The sequence below is a fragment of the Trichoderma harzianum genome (genome assembly GCF_003025095.1).
Source record: "Trichoderma harzianum CBS 226.95 unplaced genomic scaffold M431scaffold_3, whole genome shotgun sequence".
Taxonomy (NCBI): domain Eukaryota; kingdom Fungi; phylum Ascomycota; class Sordariomycetes; order Hypocreales; family Hypocreaceae; genus Trichoderma; species Trichoderma harzianum.
The window spans coordinates 2,546,376-2,571,524 of record NW_020209251.1 but is presented as its reverse complement, the minus strand read 5'-3'; the positions used below and the strand labels follow the sequence as shown (position 1 = coordinate 2,571,524).

The 25,149-nt window shown below is 51.1% G+C and overlaps 13 protein-coding genes across 13 annotated transcripts; 8 read left to right on the top strand and 5 right to left on the bottom strand.

The window, feature by feature from the left end:
- Nucleotides 1–100: 100 nt before the first annotated feature.
- M431DRAFT_359833 (hypothetical protein) lies at nucleotides 101–1,093 on the bottom strand. The gene has a single exon (XM_024914552.1). It carries the CDS (start codon nucleotides 883–885, stop codon nucleotides 223–225), a length of 663 nt encoding a protein of 220 aa, XP_024777855.1. The 5' UTR covers nucleotides 886–1,093; the 3' UTR covers nucleotides 101–222.
- On the bottom strand, nucleotides 1,015–1,603 carry M431DRAFT_359823 (hypothetical protein). Its single transcript, XM_024914551.1, has 2 exons — nucleotides 1,167–1,603; nucleotides 1,015–1,087 (listed from the first exon to the last, which is right to left on the bottom strand). The coding sequence occupies exon 1, from the start codon at nucleotides 1,508–1,510 to the stop codon at nucleotides 1,223–1,225; it is 288 nt and encodes a 95-aa protein (XP_024777854.1). The 5' UTR covers nucleotides 1,511–1,603; the 3' UTR covers nucleotides 1,015–1,087; nucleotides 1,167–1,222.
- Nucleotides 1,604–2,073: 470 nt separating this feature from the next.
- Nucleotides 2,074–2,889, bottom strand: M431DRAFT_359836 (hypothetical protein). The gene has a single exon (XM_024914553.1). The coding sequence runs from the start codon at nucleotides 2,784–2,786 to the stop codon at nucleotides 2,274–2,276; it is 513 nt and encodes a 170-aa protein (XP_024777853.1). The 5' UTR covers nucleotides 2,787–2,889; the 3' UTR covers nucleotides 2,074–2,273.
- An 881-nt stretch (nucleotides 2,890–3,770) lies between these two features.
- M431DRAFT_505726 (hypothetical protein) lies at nucleotides 3,771–4,310 on the top strand. Its single transcript, XM_024918677.1, has one exon. It carries the CDS (start codon nucleotides 3,937–3,939, stop codon nucleotides 4,189–4,191), a length of 255 nt encoding a protein of 84 aa, XP_024777852.1. The 5' UTR covers nucleotides 3,771–3,936; the 3' UTR covers nucleotides 4,192–4,310.
- A 2,052-nt stretch (nucleotides 4,311–6,362) lies between these two features.
- On the top strand, nucleotides 6,363–6,783 carry M431DRAFT_3176 (hypothetical protein; the record flags this gene model as incomplete). Its single annotated transcript, XM_024914272.1, has 3 exons — nucleotides 6,363–6,543; nucleotides 6,600–6,685; nucleotides 6,742–6,783. The coding sequence occupies 3 exons, from the start codon at nucleotides 6,363–6,365 to the stop codon at nucleotides 6,781–6,783; spliced, it is 309 nt and encodes a 102-aa protein (XP_024777851.1).
- Nucleotides 6,784–8,102: 1,319 nt separating this feature from the next.
- M431DRAFT_528940 (hypothetical protein) lies at nucleotides 8,103–9,968 on the top strand. The gene is made up of 4 exons (XM_024920752.1): nucleotides 8,103–8,111; nucleotides 8,171–8,656; nucleotides 8,724–9,112; nucleotides 9,169–9,968. The coding sequence occupies exons 2-4, from the start codon at nucleotides 8,182–8,184 to the stop codon at nucleotides 9,907–9,909; spliced, it is 1,605 nt and encodes a 534-aa protein (XP_024777850.1). The 5' UTR covers nucleotides 8,103–8,111; nucleotides 8,171–8,181; the 3' UTR covers nucleotides 9,910–9,968.
- Nucleotides 9,969–12,755: 2,787 nt separating this feature from the next.
- M431DRAFT_78602 (hypothetical protein) lies at nucleotides 12,756–14,524 on the top strand (the record flags this gene model as incomplete). Its single annotated transcript, XM_024922718.1, has 3 exons — nucleotides 12,756–13,327; nucleotides 13,474–13,604; nucleotides 13,683–14,524. 3 exons carry the CDS (start codon nucleotides 12,756–12,758, stop codon nucleotides 14,522–14,524), a joined length of 1,545 nt encoding a protein of 514 aa, XP_024777849.1.
- A 503-nt stretch (nucleotides 14,525–15,027) lies between these two features.
- Nucleotides 15,028–16,587, top strand: M431DRAFT_505718 (hypothetical protein). The gene has a single exon (XM_024918676.1). The coding sequence runs from the start codon at nucleotides 15,522–15,524 to the stop codon at nucleotides 16,263–16,265; it is 744 nt and encodes a 247-aa protein (XP_024777848.1). The 5' UTR covers nucleotides 15,028–15,521; the 3' UTR covers nucleotides 16,266–16,587.
- Nucleotides 16,588–17,077: 490 nt separating this feature from the next.
- On the bottom strand, nucleotides 17,078–17,934 carry M431DRAFT_77381 (hypothetical protein; the record flags this gene model as incomplete). Its single annotated transcript, XM_024922568.1, has 2 exons — nucleotides 17,078–17,187; nucleotides 17,265–17,934. 2 exons carry the CDS (start codon nucleotides 17,932–17,934, stop codon nucleotides 17,078–17,080), a joined length of 780 nt encoding a protein of 259 aa, XP_024777847.1.
- A 622-nt stretch (nucleotides 17,935–18,556) lies between these two features.
- M431DRAFT_79454 (hypothetical protein) lies at nucleotides 18,557–19,690 on the top strand (the record flags this gene model as incomplete). Its single annotated transcript, XM_024922822.1, has 2 exons — nucleotides 18,557–18,723; nucleotides 18,793–19,690. 2 exons carry the CDS (start codon nucleotides 18,557–18,559, stop codon nucleotides 19,688–19,690), a joined length of 1,065 nt encoding a protein of 354 aa, XP_024777846.1.
- Nucleotides 19,691–20,132: 442 nt separating this feature from the next.
- On the bottom strand, nucleotides 20,133–21,505 carry M431DRAFT_79247 (hypothetical protein; the record flags this gene model as incomplete). Its single annotated transcript, XM_024922798.1, has 3 exons — nucleotides 20,133–20,865; nucleotides 20,925–21,349; nucleotides 21,425–21,505. 3 exons carry the CDS (start codon nucleotides 21,503–21,505, stop codon nucleotides 20,133–20,135), a joined length of 1,239 nt encoding a protein of 412 aa, XP_024777845.1.
- Nucleotides 21,506–21,965: 460 nt separating this feature from the next.
- On the top strand, nucleotides 21,966–22,485 carry M431DRAFT_3169 (hypothetical protein; the record flags this gene model as incomplete). Its single annotated transcript, XM_024914267.1, has 2 exons — nucleotides 21,966–22,232; nucleotides 22,375–22,485. 2 exons carry the CDS (start codon nucleotides 21,966–21,968, stop codon nucleotides 22,483–22,485), a joined length of 378 nt encoding a protein of 125 aa, XP_024777844.1.
- Nucleotides 22,486–22,932: 447 nt separating this feature from the next.
- On the top strand, nucleotides 22,933–25,079 carry M431DRAFT_517746 (hypothetical protein). Its single transcript, XM_024920343.1, has 3 exons — nucleotides 22,933–23,050; nucleotides 23,138–24,067; nucleotides 24,130–25,079. The coding sequence occupies exons 1-3, from the start codon at nucleotides 22,976–22,978 to the stop codon at nucleotides 24,610–24,612; spliced, it is 1,488 nt and encodes a 495-aa protein (XP_024777843.1). The 5' UTR covers nucleotides 22,933–22,975; the 3' UTR covers nucleotides 24,613–25,079.
- Nucleotides 25,080–25,149: the final 70 nt, after the last annotated feature.

Here is a 25,149-nt window from a genome sequence, read left to right as displayed (position 1 = left end):
GCCTCATTAATGCCAGCAGCTGTACAGTAATGCGGCACAAGTTTTGCCCGTAGACACAAAATGTGCTACTTGGCACGCCGGTCATTAAATAATCCAAATAGCTCTCTACACTGTATAAGGCGGCGGGCCGAGCCATGATTAGGGGCGGGACGGCTTGAGAATGAGAATTTTAAATCCCTTGTCAACGGAATGAAACTCTACCTAGAGTTCCCGGCCAAGCAGTTAGTACGAGCCGTAGTACCATAGCATGGATAGCACACAGCAGGAGAGACTTGGATGAGGCCGCTGAGACGCCGCAGGTGTCTTTACCCAGTTTCCCGGGCTAGCAATATCAAGGTGCAGATTAAAAGCCGGGTTGGCAATGACGTGTGCAACTCTGGAGGGGGAGTGGAGGGGCCAGCTCATTGAACCCGACAATGTGGTTGAGACATTGACGGCTGATTGGACGGCAAAGATGGAAGAAGCAATTAATAACGGGGGAAACGGGCGGGGTTCCATAGCACCGGTATCCGCGGGAGACCCAACAGCAGACGGCCGAAGGATCCAAGAATCGCCCACGACCAGGGTGGCGGGATGAGTGCGTTGAGGGTCCAGGGGAGGGATCCAATCGAGAAGCGGTGAGAAATTAGCTGCGCCATCCCAAGCAGCATCTCCAAATCCATGGGCGCCACGCGACAGATTTGCGGGAAGCGAAATCTGATAATTCCAGGCCTGGGTGATGGATGATCTAAAACGAGAGACTTGGCCTCGCACGAAACAAGCAGGCATTGTCAAATCCGACGCACCAAGGTATAACAAAAGCAGACCAAAGCAAGGCAGAGCAAAAGCAGAAGTGCTTTGACGATCCAAGCTCTCTGGACGGAGTGGCCCCCCTATGCACCCCATTCTGGCACTTGGACTCGTATGTACCACTCCGCATGCACATTACAGTAGCACGTCAATAGCTAACCGGTTTGACGGGTTGCATTGACAGAGCCGCCTCAGACAAGAAAAAAACAAACCCTGGACCAACAACACAGAGGCCGCAGAAAAGGCCCTCGAAGCCGGCTAGCGGTCGCAGAAGCCGATGAGGAGCGCGCAAACATCCCTAGCGGCACAGAATGTTAGCGACCAACAGCACTTGGCCGGCAATAGAAGCCGATTTGTTTGTCCTCGTTCCTGCTCACCGATTGGACAGATAGGCGACGCTGTTGAAAGTGTCCTTTTTGGCGCAGTGAGGCAATTACTGTACTGTATGCTGGATGAATGGTGATGTGCATGAGGGACAATAGAAGGAAGGAAGCCGGGACAAAAAGAACAGAGGAAAAGTCTCCGCTAGAGCCTGGTCCGTACTGCAGCAGGAGGCCTGAGGATGCCCATGGCTGCCCGGTACATTTACCTGCAACGCGCTGCACGGGTCACCGCACCTGCATGTACCTGCTACTGCTACAGGTACTAATGCAAATGCAAATGCAGGCAGCCCGTCTCTGCGAACGCGGCAACTGAAACAAACACCTTCAACTGTCATCATCGAACCTCCGCTGCCTTGCCTTGCTCGTGTCCAACAGCATCAGCATCATCCACCTGTCAATGCAACGATCCGGATTGCTCCGCGCTAGTCATTTGTTTGCTCACCGAAGCTAAAGGAGACTGGCCCAGACAGCCGGTATTCAGGGCACGGGGAACTTGGCATCCTGGCCTGGATAGAGAATGCGGGATGCTACGTGGATCGTCAGCTGCGGAACACCTGAATATCGGCAATAAGGCGAGGCTGGACAGCTCGGCCGAGATCACCCTGTACTCGTATCTCTTGTGCACGGGATTCTCACATGGTGGCCGTCTGAAACATGGTACCATTCCTCTCGCAATGGGGGGAGGCGTGATGCTTGCTTGAAGCCCGGCCAAGCCAATGCAAAACGCAAAAACTTCCCAGCATTACTCGGTTCGCCCAACCCTCGATTAATAACGCGAGTCAGAGCAATTTAGGATCTACGGAAGCTTGTCCGCGGTTTCTCGCCAGGGTGCGGCATGTGTTGCGGCACCTCCTGGTCCTACTCCATCCAATCTTTGGCCAGTCGCATCACCACTTGCCCTCAGGGCTCCCATACTGTCTGTACTGTACGAGCACGTACAACCGCTGCTCCACAGTATCTCACGTCAGTATACAATTAGAGAGGCGCCACGGAACATTCTCGATACACGCGGTGCCCACTGCAGACATGCTTGTTCAGTATTACGAAGCATCCATGCCGAGTTGTGATGGCATCACAAGCCTATATCCGTACAGCACTCGGCTATACGCTTTTATATCCCGCTTCTGCTTCTATCAATGCTAGTGGTGCATGGAATAGCGCATCCCAGGCAGCTGGATCCCAAGACCCAGACAACCGGGGGCACATTATGTAAAGCGAGGTCCGGAGTGGTGCTGGCCTCGGCCGCAACCACTGGACCACATCAGATGCAACTAGGAATAGATGCAGCCAAACAGAGGCCAATCGATCCGTTTTGAATCGGCTGCAGCAGAAGCTTGCTCTAGCGCTGCCAGCGGACAAACTCGACAACTGACAAGTTATCCAAAACAAGACAGGGGTGCCAAGTGTGGGCAGCCAGTGCTGAACACCAAAAGACCTCAAGGTCGACGAATGTGGCAAGCGGCTACGACGTTCTGTTCGTTTCGAGCAGCTGGACGACTTGAAGAGTAGCAGCAGCAATATCATCATCAGCAGCGGCAGCAACGGTAGCGGCAGCATCAGCAGCATCGTCCCGAGACTATGGGCGCTTACTACGGGTCCGACGGCATGCGCCATCTCTTCAACTGCAGCTTACATGTAGTTTACTACAGATGCGTACATGCCTTACAATTTATGACAAGGTACACAAAGTTAGCACGTGTGTTTGATTGGCATCCATTGGCCCCTGGTCATCGATCCTTTGGTCCAAAACGCCATTTGAATTCATGCACTCTCGTATGGCGTTGGAAACGAGGATAACCTACATCTCTCTCCCGCGGGGTCACCGATCAACGTTTACCATTCCAGACCAGCACCCTGGGCTGCATAATATGTGTGTTATAGCCTGTCTAGCGGCGTTTGGGTGACGGGCGCGCAGGTGCAGTAGACTGCGATGCACACACACCCAGACACACACACGGAAAAGCGAGGTTCGATTGCTAGCGAGGATTGCAGTGCCTACTCCATTCATTTTTGCTAGGCGAAGTGCCCCTAGAGAGCACAGCTGAGCTGGCCGATTTGTCGTATCTAAACGAGGAGTCATGAGACATGACTCCATCGTCACAAACTCCATGGAATCGGCCAGCCCAATTAGCGGTAGAGCTGGTCCCAATCCCCCAGCTGCGAAACCCCAGTACCAAGCACCTGTTCTGTTACAGGTAGTGAGTGCCGGTATTGCTGCTCCTGCTCCCTGCTCTATATTGGTCGTATCAGTGGTTGGATAAAAGCATGGATGGATACGAGCAACAACTTAGCAATATCGATGCGTGTTATTACGGCGACTGCCTCAGAGACAACTGGAGCCCGCCATTTCTGAATTACAAAATCAAGCCTTCCCGTTGAGTTACAGGGTACCTTGTTTAGATGGCTGGTTACATCTACCAGTATTCCATGCTTGCTATTTACTGCCTAGGATAAGCACAGTTATTATGCCTATTTCGACGAGAGCAACAGCAACCACTACGGATTTTTCCGCAAGGATAGAGGTCATTTTCATTCCTTTCGAGGTTCAAACTACAGCCTCGCTTAGACATTGCCACCCTGGAGTGTGATTCAAACCAAAGGCCGTGACAAGGAAAAGAATCGTCTCGCCCAGAGAGTATCCCTGAGGGATACATGTGCATATGCAGTGGCAGTTTGTTATGCGCGTCGTCCGTCATGAACAGGGGATGAGAGGTCCGAGCTGTCGTCAACCCGCATTATCAAATTTCGCCCAGTCTAATAATACATGCAGCACGGTCCTCCTGTCGTTCTGTCTATCCTGCTAGTAATAGCGGTCCGCCTCCGCGACCCTCGGAGTGGTGCCCCGGGCTTTTCTTACCGTCGTACATACCACTTGCACGGGGGTTACACGGACGCCACACTGGCTCTATTTGGCAACTCTTCTGCAGGCTATTTATCTCATCGGCGAAGCGGAAGGATTAATCGTGGCTGGCTGTGTCATCTCTGGTTGAGAGATGGCACACACATCAGTCAGCGATAGAACAAGTCCAGCTGGCAAGACCCCGATGGGCAATTTCTATGAGTAATGCATTTATATGCTTTATCATGGGAGAGCAGGGGACGATGCTCCGTGGAGACTCATGAGGTCAGTCTAGTTTATGTGGGCTAGCCAGGTGTGATGTGGATGTACTCGTAGGTGTTGGTTGGATAGGATATCATGTGTTTTGCATCACCACCGGCTGACCAGGGTGCAGAAAAACTCATTGCGGTGAAGCTATGGATATATGAGTACGCATTCATGCCAATCCACCGACCCAGCTTTCACACGTACCTCTAGGGACTTGATTGGAGCAGCAGTGTCCAAGACGGCGGCGTGTCTTTGGTCAAGTGACCTCTCGCTATCATGTTCCGTCCTTGGCCTTCATAGCAGCAGTTCCTTTTCATGACCCTCCTCGGCTGGCCCCGGAAAAAGGACCGACCCAGCTCGTGGTATGTGACTAGTTCAGAAAACACGTAGCCAGCATCTCAACTGCTCCTCGCTGGCAAGGATCGACGTAACGTGGTGAACTTAATGCAAGGCAATTCATATCTATCCTTTGGCCCCCGAAAAAAGCAAGGAAAAATAGATTAAGATGGGGAGCCGATTTGTAATGCCTCAGACACCAATTGCACAGCATCTTGGCAAGGCCGTGAGCCGAGTCTGACCGCCAAACTCGACTCTCTTTCTCTGCAAATAGTACTTCCATCCCGTCGTATTTTCCTCTCCCTCGAGAAGAAAGAAAGAAACATGCAGCTCTCACCGGACGCATGTGTGAGACCCCTTTTCAGGCGGTGATGGAGCAAATGGTCCTACTAGCTTTTCATATGAAGAATGGCAATCTCGATGATGTACGAGTAGTGTAAGATGATTTATACTAATACTCGTACTAGTTTGATGCTCTCGTACGGAAACAGCTCTCCTTTGCCTTTAGATGCTCATTTGTGCGTCGTATTTGGGTTCGCTGACCCAAGTGTGTGAACACGTTACAAGACTATCCCATGAAGCAGCCACATAATCAATACTTCATGGAGGCTCTGCTTGTCTTTATCCATCTATTGTACTCCGTAATAGCAATGACAAGCATTATGAACGGCAATCGGGGGTACTGCTGACTGCTGACGCTGCCTGCCGTCTGCTCCCTGCTGCCTGACACACACACTCCCTTGTGCATAATAATGGGAGAGCATGTATAACTCAAAGGTATGCGGGATCCAAAGTTACGGGCTGAATCCAAGACAAAGAGTCTCATATTTCGTCAGGATACTCAAGATCGACAATGGGTGAGGATCTAATAGCACCAGGTTCGTCGCCATTCCTCTACTTTGCGCTTCGCCATCATAGATTTTGCGCTTACCGCCGTCTCTGTCTAGACTTTGCAACGTAAGAGATATGTGTGTTCATTCCTTTCGTATTTATCGATTCGGAGCAATTCATTCGAGAGAAATCAACAAAAACACTTGCAGCTTTCAACGTGTGTGTCCTCCTTTTTTCGGACGATTCAGTCCTGCCGAATATGAACTGACACCGCCATCCGACAGCAGGTCTGTCTTCCGGCCGTCTTCCCTTTAACTTTCTCGTCAAGATATCGTTGTTATAATATTGTGTGTGGCTTTAAAACACATTGGGCACCCTCCAAGAGGGCGTATATCTCATCTCAAAATGCAAGGGGCGTCACAATGTCTTACAGTTCCTCCGCATGCGCTTGCAACAGTCCCTCCGCTGGGCAACGGAAGGTGGCGCCCATGTCTCAGATTTCGAGAGCAAGATTGGGCATCACGAACATTTTCAGGTCTTGGTGTTATGTCTTTCAGCTATCGGACTCAAGGAAAAGAGGCCGGGCCGCTCCGAGGTGCGATTTGCGCAACGCTCTGCCATAGGCTAGATTCCCTCCCGGTTGTCGTGGAATGACTGGTCGGGGACTGGCTGGGCGACGCAAGGGAGTCTCACAATAATATCCAAAGAGATGCAAACAGCCCGAAATGAACGACAATGAGTGTCTATCAATGACACGGCGAGTGGCTTGTGGGAAGAATCCAGAGGAGAACTGAGCCGACCGTCCGAAGCATAAATAGAGGCTGTTCGTCCTTCGTTGGATACAATCTGTTCCCCTCATCCCCATCAGCTCTTCTACGACTCAAACAAACAACCAATCGCAATAAACATTGTTCAAGATGAAGTTCTCTGCCATCGCTCTCTTCGCCTCGCTGGCCATTGCCGCGCCCGCCACGGAGGCCACTCAGGAGCACCAGTTCGATATCTACGATGGTCCTTGCTCGGCCGGCGTCACCAACAACATCCCCAAGTGCTGTGGCGCTGGTATCCTTGATCTCCTCTACCTGAACTGCGAGACTCGTGAGTCATCAAATGCGTCATCTCATGTAAAGAGCATGTGCTAATAATGCCTTTAGCCAAGGAAGTCACTTCTCCCCTCAACCCCCTGGACGATGTCTGTGCTCGCGTTGGTCTCTCGGCCAAGTGCTGCACCCTCGGCATCGTAAGTGCTCTCATACTTTACGTATCTTCGATAAGAAGTTACTAACTAGTCTTCAGGCCGACCTCGGTGTTTTGTGCCAGGATGCCCTCCCCCAGTAAATTCTCGATTAGCTGGTTTGAGATGTCAATGTTCTGTTAATGACAACTTTGGGGTCGTTTTCGGAGCTTTGCAGCGTTATACGGAGTGGAGATGGTATACTTGATGGAAGGATTTTCCTCGATGGAGTTGGATTGTCTGGGGTTCCGCAGGTTACTAAATAATAGGTTGGTAGGGCATGTTTAGTTAATATATGAACATCCAACCGATATATGCATTCCCTCGACATTGTGTCCAAACGGCTTTGAACGCTTCACAGAATTCTTAAATTCGCTAGATGAGCATTTCAGAAGTGCACTTGGCGAGTAGTATTTGTTGGATTCAAGTATTTGTATGTGACAGTGCCCATTGTCAATTCACTAATTCAAATCCTCCACGACAATTAGCAGCTTATAGGCGAGTTCTCATATTAAAATGTGGACGTACATACTGTGATTTGCCTATCGAGCGATGGAATTGAACTCCAGGTATAACCGATGTACCAACAACTCACGTCTCTAAGAATATCCCACCAGAATTGGAGATTGCTAATTTACGATTCTCTTTACAACCAGCTCACTTACCCTCCAAATAACTATAGCTTGGCAAATCTATGTACTCAATACAGGAATGAATTGCAACCCGCTTGTATGAGAAATCGTTGAATCTCCTCGTGTTGCGCTACCAACCGGCAGATCTCTCTAATGCCTACCCTAAACACAAACTCATTGTTCAGTAGCAGAAATAGTTACAGCTACTCAAAAATGGTAGCGACATGTACTTATTAGAAGAGAAACGAAAATATTCACTTAACATTTTTAGAATAATATCTCTATTTTGGGTGTGACACATATGCAGGTCTCGATCGAGGTAGAATTATTCGTTCGGATCGAGTGGCTGCAATTGCCACCATTCATCCCAGGTGTTTACCGCAAGCAGGTGTGATGAATACGCTACCTAATTAGAACAACATAATGTGAATCGTAAGTCTGTCTAATCTAGAAGAAATGTCTCCTCTGTGTGCCAATCGTTGAGCCTCATTCGCGGAGTGATGCTTTTAAATTGCCCACCAGATAAAGCAGGTGTTGAAGCATATGGGCTTATCCAAATGAATAAAAGGGTTGCTTCAGTGACGCCAACGGGGCGTGGTTTTACCCTTGGCCATAAACAAAAGTGAGAAGATTCTGACCCGCAACCTGAAATATAGTTCACAACCCACCGCAAGCCACTTTTCTCATTTGACTTTGACCAAACCCTTAACTTTTAGATCATTCACACACCACTCTCAAAGTTTGGACATCTCTAGGTTTTTATCTTCTTCTTACGCCTATAAAGCCCGTGTCTTTTCTCTGTGAGTCTACGCACTTCCCAGTCTTTTTCGACCTTTATCATATTGACTAGAATCTCGAGTCTAGAGAATCATGGATCCTCCCCCGAGCGAGAATACGATGCGTGAAATGTTGTCGAGTCTCGACAACACCCAGCTGGAGAAGCTGTGGAAGTTGAATACGTTGATGAGACTTGAAGATGACCAGTTGCAAGAGCTACGGAGACTGCACGCCGCAAAGCAACTACAGGGCATCATCAAGATAGCCAAGGAAGTGCCTCATAATATCGCGGACCTCATTGCCGATAACCTTGATGATGAGCCCGTTGAAGATTATGTAGATGCTCTCGAGACTCGACGTCAAATGTTTAACCGAATTAATAACGTTGCGGTCACATCCGCCAGCAAGATCAGTGCAGCACTATTTGCGGTTATTATGGTGGCTCCAGTGAGTGTTTTGGAGTCGAGACTCGCTCAACTGGAGGAATCCAGTGAACTCAAAAATCAAGCTGAAGTTGATCGTATGCTTGCTCAATGGCAAAGTATAAGTTTAGACGGCATTCGAGCATGTATGTCTCCTCGAGATCTTCACTAGTATCTTGGTCGAGAATTGTTCACTAACCTTATGCTCTCCAGTTGCTAATAAAGGAGGCCCTCAAAAAGGAGACTCATCAGCGTCGACGTCGGTGGCATCATCAGTCGCAAATAGTGACATTAAATCTCCTCCAGGGTCGACCAAAGCAAGCCCACAGAAGCGTCAACGCAAGACGTCGGAGGCCAATAGTAGCGATAATTCGCCCTCGCCGTCAATGCAGCCAAGCCCGTTGAAACGAAGCCGAGGCCACGGCAGATCCAACTCAGAATCTTCCTCAATGTCTCAAGTAGCCCATGCTCTTCGACCAATCATGGCTAGTCAGCAATTCTCAATTGGGCAGCCATCACCATCGACACATGCGCCAGCGAATGTAGATCTAAGTGTGGCCACCTCGACAAGTTATACGCGAAGCTCCGAGGCAGTGAAACTTGTAAGCATCTAGACCGCTTACTATTATTCGTATTTAATCTCTCTAATAATTTTTAGTGCAAGAGTCGAGACGATAACACATGCTGTTTCACTGGTATGCCCGACCCACATGCTGCTTATATTTTCCCATTCGGCGTCTCGAAAAATGCAGCTATCTCGCGTATAACGAATATGCTCGAGATGTTTTGGGGCGAGGAAACAAAGAATAAACTTTCCAAGTTAATTAGGGATCGCAAAATTACAGAGTCTCCCAAAAATCTGATCTGTATAAATCGACAACTTCATACCTGGCTTGATGACTGCAAAGCGGCACTTAAACCACTAGAAAAGCTGGAAGAAGGCGTTCGCGTTCAATTTCACTGGCTTAATGAAAGCAAGTATAAGCCGAACTCTATCGTAACGAATTTTGCCACTTTTAAGAAGCAAACTGGCATTAATGACGGTAAATCTTGGGGATATAAGATTGCTCATCGAAAAAGCGGTTTAATGCTTAATACAGGCCAAACTTTTGTACTGAAGTCAGAAAACGCAGATCATATGCCTTCTTTTGAGCTTCTCGAGTTATCGTGGAATCTTCTTCGTATAGCCGCGATGTGTGGCGCTTCTGGAGAGCTGGACGAGTTATCTGATGATGACGATGACGAAGAAGTCTATAGCGACGTTGAGGTTTATTCGGCTATTGCAGACGAGAACAATTATCCTGATGTGCGCCAGTGGATAGAAGCGGTTGAGGGTGGGATTGAGATGGAGACTGGCAAAGACGAACAGCCTGGTGATGATTTTGAGGGCCCTTTTTAGAAACAGGGGACTATTCTAGATCAGCAGGTCATTTAGTCTTCTTGATCAATAATGCGCCTTGACTCTGTCTTGTGCCTATTTCCAAGGCAAGACTATTCTATCTAAAGAGGTAAAAAATACATCTATGAAACAGGATCTACAGGTGTTGCTATAAGGGGTTGTACCCTTGCTCAGTTAGTAAGACGACTTGGCATCTTCTACTCCATCTTAGCCAAGCCTTTACGTGCGGAGAGACAATTCTAACCTCTTCCAACCTCAATAAGTCATGTGAAATGAAGGAGAATAGACGGACAAACAGCACAATACCAATTCACTTCGTACTAGCTAACACAAACCCGTTGGTGGCAATGGGCAAAAAAAAAAAAAGGGACAAAAAGATGGAGCGGCCACGCCACAAACTTTTAAGCTTGTAATCAAGGTTGTAAGTGGCGGGAGCCGGAGAGCCCGTTTCTGACTGCTGTTTGGGCGGCTCTCGCAAGCAAATGGAGCTGGGCTCCGCTCTTCGAAAAAAAAAAAGAAAAAGGGAAAAAAAGAGTCACGAGGGGAAGAAGCCGTCTGATTGGAGGAGATTTGGCAAGATGGCCGAGAAACAAGGCAAAAGCAGGGATTGCCGACACCCTTGCATGGGACTGGAGGAGAGACAAAAACTGGCCTTTTTTTCCAGCACACGGGAGGGAGGGATTCTACGCGGTGTTTTTTTTATCTGTGGTGAGAGCGGGCGGAAGGAAGAGAGATTGAAGAAGATTAGAGGCATTGTGAGGAGCCTATGATGAGCTGTGGAAGCCATCTCGATCGTCGTCTTGCGTCTATGCTAGTTTGGACGGGTCGTAGCACGGGCACCGGCAAGCAGAGATGGTGTGTGAGGCGTGGAGAAGCGGCCAAGGCTAGGAGTGATGCAACGCCGGATTTTCTCCTGTAAGGAGTTTTGGCCGAGAGACGGAGAAGAAGAACCGGTTGGAGAGTACTCCGTAAACTATGTGCTTATAGAGTAAGGGCAAGACTTGGCCTTGGAGAAGTCAGACTACATAGACAGCAGAGGAGATAGATGGAGCGATAGAATCTGACTCAACCTCTTAATTCATTGACTCATTGCCCCATCCACTCGCTTCTCGTCCGTCCCTGGCTCTGGGCGCTTACTCAAACCCGTTTGCAAGAGCCGGGCCAAGACTCTTGGTACGCACTGGCACTCTCTTAGACCGCAAAAGGTCCCCATTCAAATATTCAAATCTTCCACACCATCTTGCTCTAGACTCAAAACCCCACAGTCAACGCCAGCGCTAGCAGGGATATGTCTTGGGGTTGGCCTGGGGTTGCTGGCTGATGTCGTTGGCTGCTTGGTGTAGGAGCGAAGCCGGCGGGCAAAATCAGTCTGGGGTTGCATTCTTCTCCAGCATATAGCCTTTCACCATGGGAGCGCTTAAGCTTAATACTAAGGTAAACCTCAATCTTAATATCGACACGCTCGGTGAGTGGCCAGAAGGGTTACAAGCGGGGATCGAGGGCTGGAGCCCTGCGGACTGTGATTGGATCAGGACATCCTGGTTTCTATCCATATCTCCTCGTGATGGTAGTTGTAGTTGTTATGGAATCAAGCCTGGAGTTCGGTCATCCTATCAGCATCGCCTAATCCTGCGTGTCCAACACCGTTACATGTACATGGCATGTGTCTTGCTGCTCAGACTTTCGTACTCGTGGCATCAGCCAAGCGAACCGTCTCGCGTATCCGCGACATTTCTTTCAGGCGTTTGCAGATCGCTCAGCCCGCTGTGCTCCCCCAGACTAAGCTATTTATCGCATCGTATTGTTGCTTCTGCTTCACGACAAGTCGCCACATCCTGGCACTCCTCCTATCGCCATTCACATTACACGAAGCCATGTACTTTCTCTCTCCACTCCCCCAAGTTCCCCATCGCATGATGACAACTTTTCCCCCGAGTCCAGTCCGTGCCAGGACCGGGCTTTGAAGCCGGGCTTTGAGGCCACGACTATCCCCAAGTTTCTCTCTCTATTGCTCTCCTCTGTCTACCCATGTAACCCCCAATATTCTCTCCATGGGGTCATCCCCGCATCTCCTCATCCCGATCCCTTCCAGCTGATGTATCTGGCCCATCTTTCCCCAGGTCTGTCTTTGCGGAAGATGACCGTGACACCGCTAGGACATGTCTAGGCGCAGCTTGTGCTTATTCCTTACTCCGTGATTCGGGACGCCCGCCTAGCAACAAAAAAAATGGGACTCTCTCTCTCTCTCCTGGGTCTTTGAAGAGAATAAGGCGGAAGCGTGGAGACAGCTAGCACATGGCGTAGCGTAGTATTGTCATGGCGTTGTATTCTGCTTTGTACCTATAGAACCGATATCCAGAACAGCAACTCGAAAAACCGAGTGTGAAGCCCCAAAAGCTTTATTCGTCCAAGAGTCAACCTTAGCCTCAAGCCTCGTGGGCTGTTAGTCCCATCCACAGGATTCGGAGCAAGAAAGAAAACGAGGCGTACGAGTTAATACAGCCGGGATCCAGATCTAGGAGGGGACGATCTTTTCAGCGTCGTGCGTCTGCAGTATTGTTCGTGCCCCCATGTCGGCGTCGGAAAATGTCGTAAGACATGCATGACCCTTTCGTGTTTTCCCCAGCTGGGCCATTGCGTTCATCTGGTATATAATTAAGGTTGTCGCACTGATCACATTCTCGCCCATGGCCAAAGCCTTCTGTTGGTTCTCGTGCCACGTACAAGTATAAGAGCCTGTACGACGCCAACAAGGCCCAGCGCCTCTCATCTTATACTTTCCCCTATCCCCTCTCTTGACATACTACATACAAGTCACCTCATACAGTGTAGTATCCCCGGGAACCATGGCAGATAACAGCACTACAAGGCAGAATGAGCCCGCCGACGACTTGGCCAAGGGCGTCTTCGCCACGGCCAAGCAGTCGTGGAAGGATCTCTTCGTCTGGAAGCAGCGCGTCGTCGTCACCAACGGCTACGGCGAGACGCGTTGCGAGTGGCAAGAGCCCGACCGCTTCAAGAACCCCATCAGCCTGTTCGCCCAGCTGTCGCTCAAGGACTGGATCTTCTTCATCGTCGGATGGCTCGCCTGGACGGCCGACGCCTTCGACTTCCACGCGCTCTCGATTCAGACGGTGAAGCTGTCCAAGTACTACAACACCTCCAAGACGAACATCACGACGGCCATCACGCTCACGCTGCTGCTCCGCTCCGTCGGCGCCGCCATCTTCGGTTTGGCGGGTGACAAATGGGGCCGCAAGTGGCCTATGGTCTTCAACATGCTGGTGTTGGGAGCGCTTCAGATTGCCACCATCTACAGCAAGACGTTTCAGGAATTTCTGGCGGTGCGAAGCTTGTTCGGCCTGTTTATGGGCGGTGTTTACGGCAATGCCATTGCCATGGCTCTGGAGCAGTGTCCGTAAGTGTTACAGTTTCTCCTCGCTCGTTGTTCTCTCTACTCTCTCCCCTTTCTCTGCTTTGGTATCTTCTTATTACTTTCTTTCAAAATCGAAGCCACCATCTTTGCTTCTAGCTTCACGACACTAACATCTCTTGGCTCTCCAGATCCAACGCGCGTGGCTTGATGTCAGGCATCTTGCAGCAAGGCTACTCCATGGGCTATGTCTTGGCTGCGTGCGCCAACCTTGGCGTTGGGGGCGCCACCGATTCGTGGAAGACCGTCTTTTGGATTGGAGGTACGTGACCTGAAAACATGATTTCGAGTTGCTCTCAGCGCAAAGTGTATCATGAATCCTGTCTAACTCTTACCCCAGCTGGATTGTCCATTGGCGTTGGCCTGCTCCGCATTCCCTTCCCCGAGTCCCAGCAGTTTCTCGATGCCAAAAAGGCCGGCAAGAAGGCTTCTTCGCCCGGAGCCTTTTGGCGCGAGACTCGCACGATGCTGGCCAAGGAGTGGAAGATGTGCGTCTACTGCATCATCCTCATGACGTGGTTCAACTACTATTCGCACACGTCGCAGGACTCGTACACCACCTTCATGCTCGAGCAGAAAATGCTGGACAATGCCGGCGCTTCTCGTGCCTCGATCTTGATGAAGGCCGGCGCCGTCGTCGGAGGCACCATCATCGGATACGTCAGCCAGTTCGTGGGCCGTCGTCGTACCATGATGTTCGCCGCTCTCATGTCCGCCATCCTGATCCCCGCCTGGATTCTCCCCGAAGGCGAGCGAGCTCTCAGTGCCACCGGCTTCTTCATGCAGTTCTTCGTCCAGGGTGCATGGGGCGTGATTCCCATCCATCTCAACGAACTGTCGCCCCCTGCTTTCCGTTCGTCCTTCCCTGGTGTCACCTATCAGCTCGGTAACATGATTTCCTCGCCCTCGGCCCAGATCGTCAACGCCATCTCAGAGAAGACCTTTGTCACTGTCGCCGGCGGTACAAAGGCCGAGGCCTACGGTCCTACCATGGGCATTGCCACGGCCATCATCGCTACAGGTATCTTTGTGACTGTCATGGTTGGACCTGAGCGACGCGGCCGCAACTTTGACGGTGTTGTTGCTGGTGTCGAGCAGAGCGACTCGGAGGGCAAGGCCATCGACGAGCCAATGGACGAGGAGAAGGGCGAAAGCCGAGTATCACAATCGGAGAAGATTTAAACTTCTATTTCTCTTTTTTCAAGTTGTGATGTGTCGAAATCTTCTAGCCATATGGTTCAAGGACGTGGGAGGATATTAGTCGAACCCTTTTAGCTGATGAGTTGAGCGAGCGATGTGCATATTGCGCTGCGAAGTTGACTCAATGGATAATCCAAATACAATATGAACAAAATATATGAACAATCAGTTTGGTAATTATCAATGACTGCAGCTTTCCCGTTACTTCGATTGTTGTGATGCTGTGGGAGTGTGCATGCACTTTGAAGCTTTAGACTAGTACCTGGTACTGACCTCATCATGTGTCGTGTAAAAGCAGGAGAGAAAGCTAATTTCTGGGGTAACCTAGTTTTTCTCTGTCCCAAGCCCTGAGTCATCCCAATTCTACAGTAGGATATAACTGGTTCCTGCGTATGTGCGCAAGTGCGATAAGTTTCTGTCTCCGTTCGTTGGCCCCTGTCATGGTGACGTCGTTTATGAGCAAAGCGCCGTCACCTTTTTCTCAAGCCAACCAAGAACAACGAGCATGTACCGAATCAAGCGAATCTACAATCACTTGATTATCCTCCACAACTGTAATAACGCGGCAGATCAAATCATATTTCTCCAAATGATCGACATGCGGCGTACCACCCGTGACAGGTCGCCTGGCGTTCTCGTCCGCCCCCAGGCAAGCCAGGCTCCATCATAACCGGTTAGCAGCGTCATGATCATCATGGTTCGCCACAACGGTTCAACGGCCGGTTCCAGAACGGCGCCATGGGTTCGATATGGCAAATACGGGTTCTGAATTAGGTACTCATTATCCAAGTTGTTTGCAAGTTTCGTGCATCATGACGACATCATGGATGTGTGTCATGGGCTTGCCACGGGATGCTGCAAAATGGATATAAATATGCCCATCGCAAAGGATCAACCCTGTGATACTGCTTACTCTCAAAAATCATAACAAATTCAAAAATTACCATCTTATTATCAATCTTAACACAACACCACAACAATGCCTCTCTCCAACAAAAAGCACAACGCCGCCGTGGCAGCAGAGCAGCAAAACCTCGCTGCCTCCGGCGCCGTAGGTGGAGCGCCCGGAGCCGCCGCAAACGCTAACCTCCCCGGCCCGGCCCCATTCACTGCCGGCCCTCACCGGCACGACATTATGAACAAGCTCGATCCCACCGTCGACAGCGGCACCGGCGGCATGCAAGTCCTCACAGGAGGCTCCCACAACAACACCGCTGCCGCTGGCTTCCCAGGCCAGCAGCCTGTCGGACAGATGCCCGCCGGCGGCGGCGTCATGGGCAGCAACAACCCGTACGGCGCCCAGCACAACTCCCGCATGGCGAACGCGCTGGACCCTCGCGTCGACTTCGCCCAGGGCCAGGCCGGAGGCGCAAACTACTACACAAAGGGCACAAACGTCGTCCCCGGATCGGCCGCCCAGCCTCGAAATGTCCCCGAGGGCACTTATGGCCCTCACAGCTCGCGCATGGCCAATGCTGCGGATCCACGAATCGACTCTGACGCAGACCGCCATCGAGCCAGAGGAGTCGGCGGTGGAGTTGGTGCTGGCGGAGTTGGAGCCGGAGCACAGTCAAATGCCAGACCTATCTTCCCAGCTGGCGTGGCTGGACCGGCTCCCACGACGGCAGGGCCTCATCGACATGACATTCTGAACAAGCTAGATCCAGCCGTGGACAGTCGAAATGCCACCAATGTTGATGCCACAGGCCGCAGACTTGTCTAATCTTGAGCCAATGATTACGATAGTCTAGCCTTTGATGTTTGAAAGGTTTCTTCCAGAATGTACACGGTAATGATTTGGGTTGGCTGGTTGCAAGAGATACCACAGGAATGAATGATTCAACGACCAGTTCGTTTGGCAGGAAGGGGGTCTTTTTTCTTATTATCTAGTATGATATCCGACTGTACCATTACTTTAGTCATGAATGATGATCAATTCGACGATATTCAAATACGAGCACAAAAACAAGTATTATATGGTGATACACCTACATCAAGGAGGCTTAACAAAACTGCTATCTGGGCGTGAATAAATTCGGTATTAATGTAAAGAGTATCTGGCACTAATGCCTGCCAAATCTCGTATCAACCTTGCTTCACAAAATAATACATCCCAAACCTTGCTTGCAGCGCCGCTAACGTACATCTAGAGTTCTCTCTTTCTCGTACAAACTTATTCCCGGTTCTATCCAAGAAACCGCGGCATGCAAAAGTAGCAGCCGAGTCGACCCCCTTATTATACAGGCGCTATTTTGCTGTAGCAGCTTGACCACCTCTATACCGACATGAAAGTATTGCGTGGTTCGCCAAGAGGATATGTGACGTCCCTTCCCGTTCAACGGCTAGATCTTTGTTCAATCAAGTCGATTCCTTCGCTCTATCGAGGTATCAAAAGTGGCAAGGGCTATGAGCCGACATAATCCTCCATGTTTGTATCCCAGAGGAAGCCAGCCCTCGCCCTTTGTCATGCACCTGCCATGTACCGTTTCGACATGAGTCCTTTTATACCGTGTTGTACCATCTCGCTGGCTCTGCTCATTGCGCCTTGCCTCGGCTGTTGAAGATGGTGATGATGCCAAACCCTACGTAGAACAGGGCTACTGGATACGCCACAAGCCCGCGCATATCTCTCATTTTGCCGACAGCTATATAGGTAGTTGTAAGTTAGCATATCTGAGCCTTCACAGGATTTAAATTAACTTGTCTTAGCTTTGAATCATACCACAAAAGATGGCGCTTGATCTTGATGTTGACCAGCAAATGGCCAAAGTCGTAATGATGTATCCAGCTGTAGAGTCCAGTGGCATGGTCACACCAATCAGTGACGTAAGGACAAGTGGCAAGAAGCAGTATCCCAATACACTGGCGTTTTGGGTGAATGTGAGCGTGCTAGGCGAAACATCGGCGCCGGGGTATCCTGGAGGTGTATCCGGCGTCATCAAGCTGAGAATCATGTACAGAGCCGTCGATCCCATGAGGGCAAGACCATAGACGTATCCAAAGTGGACCTGGCCACTGAACAGGAGAAAAGCGCCAAAGAGAACAACGAACAACAGGGGTCCGGCCAGGTCAGAGTCGTTCATGACATGCTCCAGCCGCTCGATAGGAGAGAATGGGTTCAGCACAGCAAGCGTCTTGGCCTGCATGTGTCCAAAGTCGACGCCCAACTCCTCTCGTAATGAAGGCTCATTGTCGTATCCCTCTGCAGAAAAGGCAGCCAGCCAGCCTGTCCTCAGGCCGCTCTGTTCGCGAAAGCCAGCGCCAGGTGGTACGCCATAGCTGGTCGGGGGAGCTTGTGAGGGCGTGGCCTGGTACGAGCCGTGGTAGAACTGGAGGTTCTCGGTCGCCGAGGGAGAAGCAGAAGCGCCGTACTGGTTGTAGTATTGCGACATTCTCGGAATTGGCGCTCGGGGGATTGCGTGGGTTGGAGGTGATGGGAGTGACGCGATGATCTGAATTGGAGTTGACATGTGGTTTCAAAGTGCTGGCCATTGCCTCAGGTGGCGGATTACATAAGGCGCAGATAAGAGCTGATAATGCTGCCGTTTAGCTTCTGGATCTGCCTAAAGGATTTAGAGGTGGCACTTGTTTGCTACCGCCGAGGTACTTGCGGGCGGCCATGGTATTGCTGCATGCATCACGGGCCTCATGTAGAGCTGCACATGTATCCTAACAGGGATGATTATAAGGGAGATTGATGGCAGCAAACAAAGACCCAGCCAGTATCTTGATAGCTTCATTAAAAAGGACCCAGCCAGAATAAATGCCCAATCTTACAGACGTTACACCAGCAATTGCACGTGCCCACTTCCAGGTACACACAGGTACACCCAGCAACAAGCGCCTCCCCGCTGTGCTATCGGCCGGTTCAGGGTACCTTGCATGTACCGCCGCCTTTAATTCGAAGCTCTCCCACTTCAACTTCTCTCACTTTCACCATCTCCGAGCTCAACTTATTCCTTTCCTATTCTCCAACACAACAGTAACATTCCACAATCACATTCGCCCTCCACCATGGCTTCCTTTGGCGAACCCCCTCCGGATGCCGGCTCCGACCTCCGCAACGAAGTCAAGAAACCCAAGAAGAAGAAGGTCCTCCTCATGGGCAAGTCCGGCTCCGGAAAGTCGAGCATGCGCAGCATCATCTTCAGCAACTACATAGCACGCGACACCCGAAGACTGTGAGTCCGTTCCCTACTGAGATATCTAAGAATCCCGGTACCTTTTCTTTACTCACACGCAAAATACAGAGGCGCCACCATCGACATCGACCTCTCCCACGTCAAGTTCCTGGGCAACCTCACCCTCAACCTGTGGGACTGCGGCGGCCAGGAAGCTTTTATGGAGAACTACCTCTCCCAGCAGCGCGTCCACGTCTTCTCCAACGTCGGCGTCCTCATCTACGTCTTCGACATTGAGTCGCGCGACGTCGACCGCGACCTCGCAACCTACGTCTCCATCCTCTCCGCACTGCTGCAGTACTCGCCCGCCGCAAAGATATACATCCTCGTCCACAAGATGGACCTCGTCGTGCCCAATGCTCGTGAGACCGTCTACGACGACCGCGTCAGGCTCGTCCGCCAAAAGACGGTCGAATATGTCAACTCCGTCGGCGTCGACATCAGCACCGTCGACCTGACGCCCTTTGCCACGTCCATCTGGGATCAAAGCTTGTACAAAGCCTGGGCGTCCATTATCCACGACCTGGTCCCCAACCTCGCCGTCATCGAGCGCAACCTCGCTAACCTCGGCGTTGCCATCGAGGCCGAGGAGCTTCTCCTCTTCGAGCGCACGTCCTTCCTCGCCGTCTCGTCATGGACCTCGCCCGAGGGCCTCCGCAACCCCACCGAGGACCGCCTCGAGCGCATGTCCAACATCATGAAGCACTTCAAGCAGAGCATCTCCCGCTTCACTGGCACGCCTCGCAACGCCGAGCAGTTCATCCGCATGGAGCACAAGGCCGGCATGCGCTTCAGTCTCTTCATCCTCAAGTTCACCACCAACACCTACCTGATGGTGGTCCTGCCGCCGGGCGAGGCGCGCTTCAATGCTGCCATGCTTAACTGCCAGATTGCCATTGAGCATTTCAAATTCTTGGATACGCCTGCACCTGCGCCGGCGGCAGCCATACAAGCAGCGGCAGCGTAGAGCGAGGCGACTTTGGGAGCTTTAAGGGATTGTTCAAGAACAGGGAATCATAATGAATTTACGAAGCTGGTTACTGGAGGGCGTTTCGGGATAAGAATAAGAATACCTTGGCTATCTTCTGAGTCGTAGCAACAGTGTTTTTATGTTTACTTTTTTTTTTTCTGTATATACTTAGAACAGTCCATAGTGCAAGATTGCGCAGAAAACCAAACGATAGTTTTTTAATGACTGCTAAGAAGATTGGACAAAATGTCACCGCCTTGGATGAACACGACTACAGTAAAACGTGAGAGACATTAGACTGCACTGTGATTCCATGCCTTATTTGGAATTGACCGATTTAACAGTCTCTACTCATCTATGAGTTTTTACTAAACTTGTTTAAGAGCCCGAAAAAAAAAAAAAGAAACCCATCCCTCCATCATTGCCCGAATCATCAAACCTACACCCACTTGACCACAGCAGTTCCGCCCTTTTTGAACTCAGGCATCTCTCCTAGAACCAGAGCATGATCAGTGTGCTCCTTGTTGGGGAACGTCGTCGACAGCACCCAAGGCCGACTACGAGTCTCCACAGAAGCGCCCTGAACGAAGCCGTAGACGTCTCCAACAGTGTGCGTGGTGTTAAAACGCGCAGGAAGTCTTGATCCATCGGGCATCTGGATTCTGATCATGAGTGTAGGTTGTGAGTTGTCGACGCTCGGTGCAGGAGCAGAAGAGGATGAAGAAGCTGCGGCGGAAGAAGCGGGCGCAGAGGTCGTGGATGTAGCACCGGGGACTGGGCTGCCAAGGCGATTGCCAGTGCCGGCAAACGGCTTGTATTTCTTTGGGGGCTGCTTATACGGGGTATCGTGCTGGTGAAGCTTGACGTCTACCGACTGGTCATGCTGCACATTCATAAGATGCAGGGGAGCCCGGCCTGATCGGATAAGTGCGAGGTCCGCCTCGTTTGAAGGATCGTCGAAGCGACGGAGTTCGCCATCATCGATGCTGAATCCGTCCTGCCAGATGTGAAGCACTCGCTCGACTGGGGGCTCAGAAGGCCGCTCATGGCCCTGGGGATTTGGGATGCTTCGGCTCTCGACGCCATCTCCACCAAGTGTCACGCCGGTACCCCGGAAATGAGATGGGCGAGAAGGACCGGCCTCCGGGTTGGCATCGGACTGTCTTGAGTTCCTGTACAGTTATCAGCGGCCTGTTATTAAAACAACATCCTACGCAAACTCATCACTCACGCTTTCGCCTTGGCAAGTATGTCATTGATAATCTTCCTCGAACCACCCTCCTGTCTCGGATCCTGGACAGCAAGCCCAGATTTCTCACCACCAGCGAACAGGTTGCCTCGTCCATCGTCTTCCTCTTCGTCGTCCTCTTCATCATCGTCGTCGTCGTCATGGTGGGCAGCAGAGCTGCTACCTATGGAGCCTAGCGTCGCAATGCCCTTCTTCTTCTGCTGGTTCGTTTTTCGGGATGCCAAGCTAGAAAAGTCCTCTTGGGGCGCAGGGCGGCCATCCAAGGTTCTCGGTCCGCTGTACTGCTCTAGCGTTCCGTCTGCAGCCTGTTGCCGGCGTCGTTCGTCGTTTCTCTCATCTTCGTCGTGGAAGAAGGAGTTGCAGGCAGATAGCATGTCCCAGTCGTTTGATTCGAGATACTGAGTGGCCTAGACAAGTCAACCAACGTTTGTCAGCATGTGTACTGCATAATCTGTTGGATAATATGTAATGTATCGACGAACCACTTCTACCGAGGCGCCGCTCATGGCAACAAAGTCCCGTACCATCTCATCGTGATCCTTGACTTCGTCGTCCCGCACCATGATGGCTGCTTGTGAGGGGTCGTGAACAACAAGGTAGATAGTTCGTTGACAAAGTGGGAGACGGAAGCTGTGCTAGATGATTGTGAAAAGAATGAAATGTTTGAAATCTATAGCTGTCCTTTTCTTATTCAAGGCGTATGTCTGGCTTAGTGAAGACGCGTTGGTTGAGTAAAGTGCAGTGCTTTGCTGTTCTTACGATTACCAAAGCAAGGCAGCGGCTCTCTTTCGTCATGCAAGCTTGAGAGCTTCAATGCAGTAAATCGGCACTTGGCCCCACCGGAATAGCGATCCACCGACCCCGATGTCAGATTACGTAATATCCAGCCTGTGCCGAGCGACCATCGGCATTAACTTGGTACTTCAAGTGTGTGCATCATAGGACCAACTTGCGCGCTCTTCCTTGTCCAGCGTCGAGGCGTCAACTCCACGGCTTCACGAGGTTCCTGGACAAGCCGTCACCATGTCTACCGACGATCTGAGCACCCACCTGGCCGACTCCGGCATCACCATGCGGTCCGACAGCGAGCAGTACTCTCCAGGCGATGAGGTCTCATCACCTTCGTCATCGAACTCGCCGGTTATTCTCTACAAGCCCCCAACAGCATGGAATCTGATACGGAGCGCCGCCATCAATCTAGTTCTGCCATTCATCAACGGAATGATGCTGGGTTTTGGAGAGCTGTTTGCTCATGAGGCAGCATTCCGGTTAGGATGGGGCGGTACAAAGGTCAGTTCTATGTTAACTGGACTTTCCTTGCTATCCAACGTGGTTTCAAGACAACACAAGCCTCGTCCCTTTATTTGCCAAATAAAATGGCCAGCATTGAAAGTGCAAGCTGCAGTTGAGTGGCTAACGTGGTTGCATACAGGTTTTCCCTCTTTCTCGAAGACGAGCCCACCCCATTGGCCCAGGCATCGAAGTCCGTGAACGACCAGAGCGACCCGGGCCTTCGCTAAATGATTACGCAAGCTTAGAGTAGAAGGGGAAAATGGAATGAGGATGATAGGGGCATTGTATATGAATCAATCATGTCTAAATAAACAGATGCAGGCGCTTTTCCAGAAGATTGTGGCCCATCTGCTGCAAGTTCGGAGCTCCCCAACCATATTGGCAGCTAGTAGCGGCGGATAAGTGGCCGCGAATTGTACCACCAGCAGATTGCACGAAGCTGTAGCCATTGCATTAAAATAAACCAATTCAACTTTCCTCGTGGCATAGACAGCTGCGTCTTCTTCTAATTAGCTCTTACTGCATATCCATCGCCCTGAGATCTCCGCCTTTATGCAGAGTACATCCATCTAGCATCAGACACCCGCGCAGTTGAAGTAGCGCCGCTTAATCTGCAGATCACAAAGTGGCGTGGGGTAGGTCCGAGGTTCATCCGCCACATCGAAAAATTCCCCAGACGGGCGCAACAATTTGATATCCGAATTGCATTCATCCATATATAACCTCGACAAATCGTCGCAATGCTTCCAAGCAGAGGGATTGCGCGCTCCCTCCCCTCACCGGGAGCCTGGACGCAGACGCAGAGCCGATTGGTGGTGAGCAGGATATTCCATCTGTTTATCCGTGTACATGTAGTTTTGCAAACGTGAGACTTTTTGCAGAACTGACCATCCCACTTCTAGAGCCTCTCGAGTCGAAAGTTGGGCCATGGACGGCAATTCGGCACCTCGTTGCGAAAGGTCAATGGTGGACTGACGACGGCATCGTCACCATTCCGAACTCGATATGCAGCTGCCGCTCCAATTGTCCTGGGAGGCGTCTCATCGTCAAGATCGCTCTCTCTGTGGGGTTGGGGTGGAAGCGGCAACAAGGACGCCTCTGCTGCCGAAGCCGCTGCCGCAACACCAGAGACAGCAAGCGTTGCTGCTCCCGCACCGGCGGAACAAGCCTCTACGGTAGTCTCTGCTGCTCCGACCGACGCCGCGGCTGCTGCATCTGCGACTGAGCCCGCCGCCGTCGCCGCCTCCGATGTCGACCTCTCCTCGATTTCGGCGCTTATCAACGGCCAGGACATTCTCAACATGCGCGAAGAGATTGGCTACTTGCACGCCATTGGCCTCGACTACGGCTGGGGATTCACTTCCATCATGCAATGGACGCTCGAGCACGTTCACGTCTGGTCAGGGCTGGGCTGGGGCGCCTCCATCATGGCCACGGCTGTCTTGCTGAGGGCCGTCATGTTCTACCCCCAGATCCAGAGTCTCAAGTTCAACGCCGTCATGCAGAGGATGAGAAAAGACCCGCGGTCCAACGAGGCCATGAAGCTGGTCCAGCAAGGTTTCCAGGAGAGCGATATGGAGATGCGTCAGCGTGGTCAGGTCCTGAACAAACTGCTACGGACCGAGTACGGCGTCAGCAACTGGGGCATCTTGTGGTCTCTTGCGCAGATCCCCTTTACGTTTGGTCTCTTCCGTATCGTGAGCGGCATGACGCACATTCCCGTGCCTTCACTTGAAAATGCCGGCTTCCTCTGGTTTGCCGACCTTGCCGCCACAGACCCCTACTTTATCCTCCCCGCCACCGGTACCGCTCTGATGATGGGTGCCCTTCTGGTAAGTTTGTTGGCTTTCCTCTCGCATCCTAATAGTCATGACTAACATACATACTCCCCCAGATCAACGCAAAGCACACGCCCAAGCAGCAGAGAAAGATGCTCAAGCCCATGATGTACATCTTCGGCACCGTTGGCTTCATCGGCACCACATTCCTCTCCGCCGCCGTCAACCTCATGACCGTCGCCCTCGGCGGCTCCACCCTCCTCACAGCCCTCATCCTCAACATCCCCTCCATCCGCCGCTCCCTCGGCCTCCCCAACGGCCCCGTCGACGAAGCCGTCGCCCCTCAAAAGACCATACAGTACGAGGCTCCCCGCACCGAGACCCCCGGCATGGCCGGACTTAGGGAACGCCTCACCAGCAGCCTCGACGACATGAAGAAGGGCGTCTCCGAGTCCGTGTCCAACTACACCGGCACGTACTCGGGCACAGAGCAGGAGAAGGCAGAGAGGAAGCGCCGAGAATTGATCCGCCAGCTAGAAACCACGCGGAAACAGCAAGAGCGCGAGCAATTTGAGTTGAAATACAAGGGCAAGAAATAAAAAAATTCAAGGGAACACAAAATCCGGAACACATAGAGGATATATCACAGAGGGGAGAACGGCAGCAGTAGAGATGCTACCTATCAAAGGGGGGAAAGCCAAAGCAGAACGGAGCGTTTTAGGGAGCGTTTTCTTGTATAACACACCCCTTTCTTCTCTTTTCTTATCCATGTACTACCTAAAGCCTACCGCTAGTGTAAAGTAAATACCGTACGTAGATGTATACAACGAGAACAAAAAAAAAAGCGAGAGAGAAAGAAAAGGGATGGATGGGTGGAAACTCTGTACGACTGCAAGCAAAGTTGAGACATTGTACAATAAACAAAGGGGGCGAAATTTCTGTTCAAAGCAAATAGACAAGCATTCAAAGGAAAAAAAGAAACACTCCTGACAATACGATCGATTCTCAAAAGCAAAAAGCCTTGCTTGAGAGTATATATAGAAAAAAGAAATCTCTCGAGCTCAAGCCCTATATGGTAGTTTCTAACTACCTATTTCTTTCTTTCTTTCTGTCTGTCTTCCCGTTTTTTGTTCTTT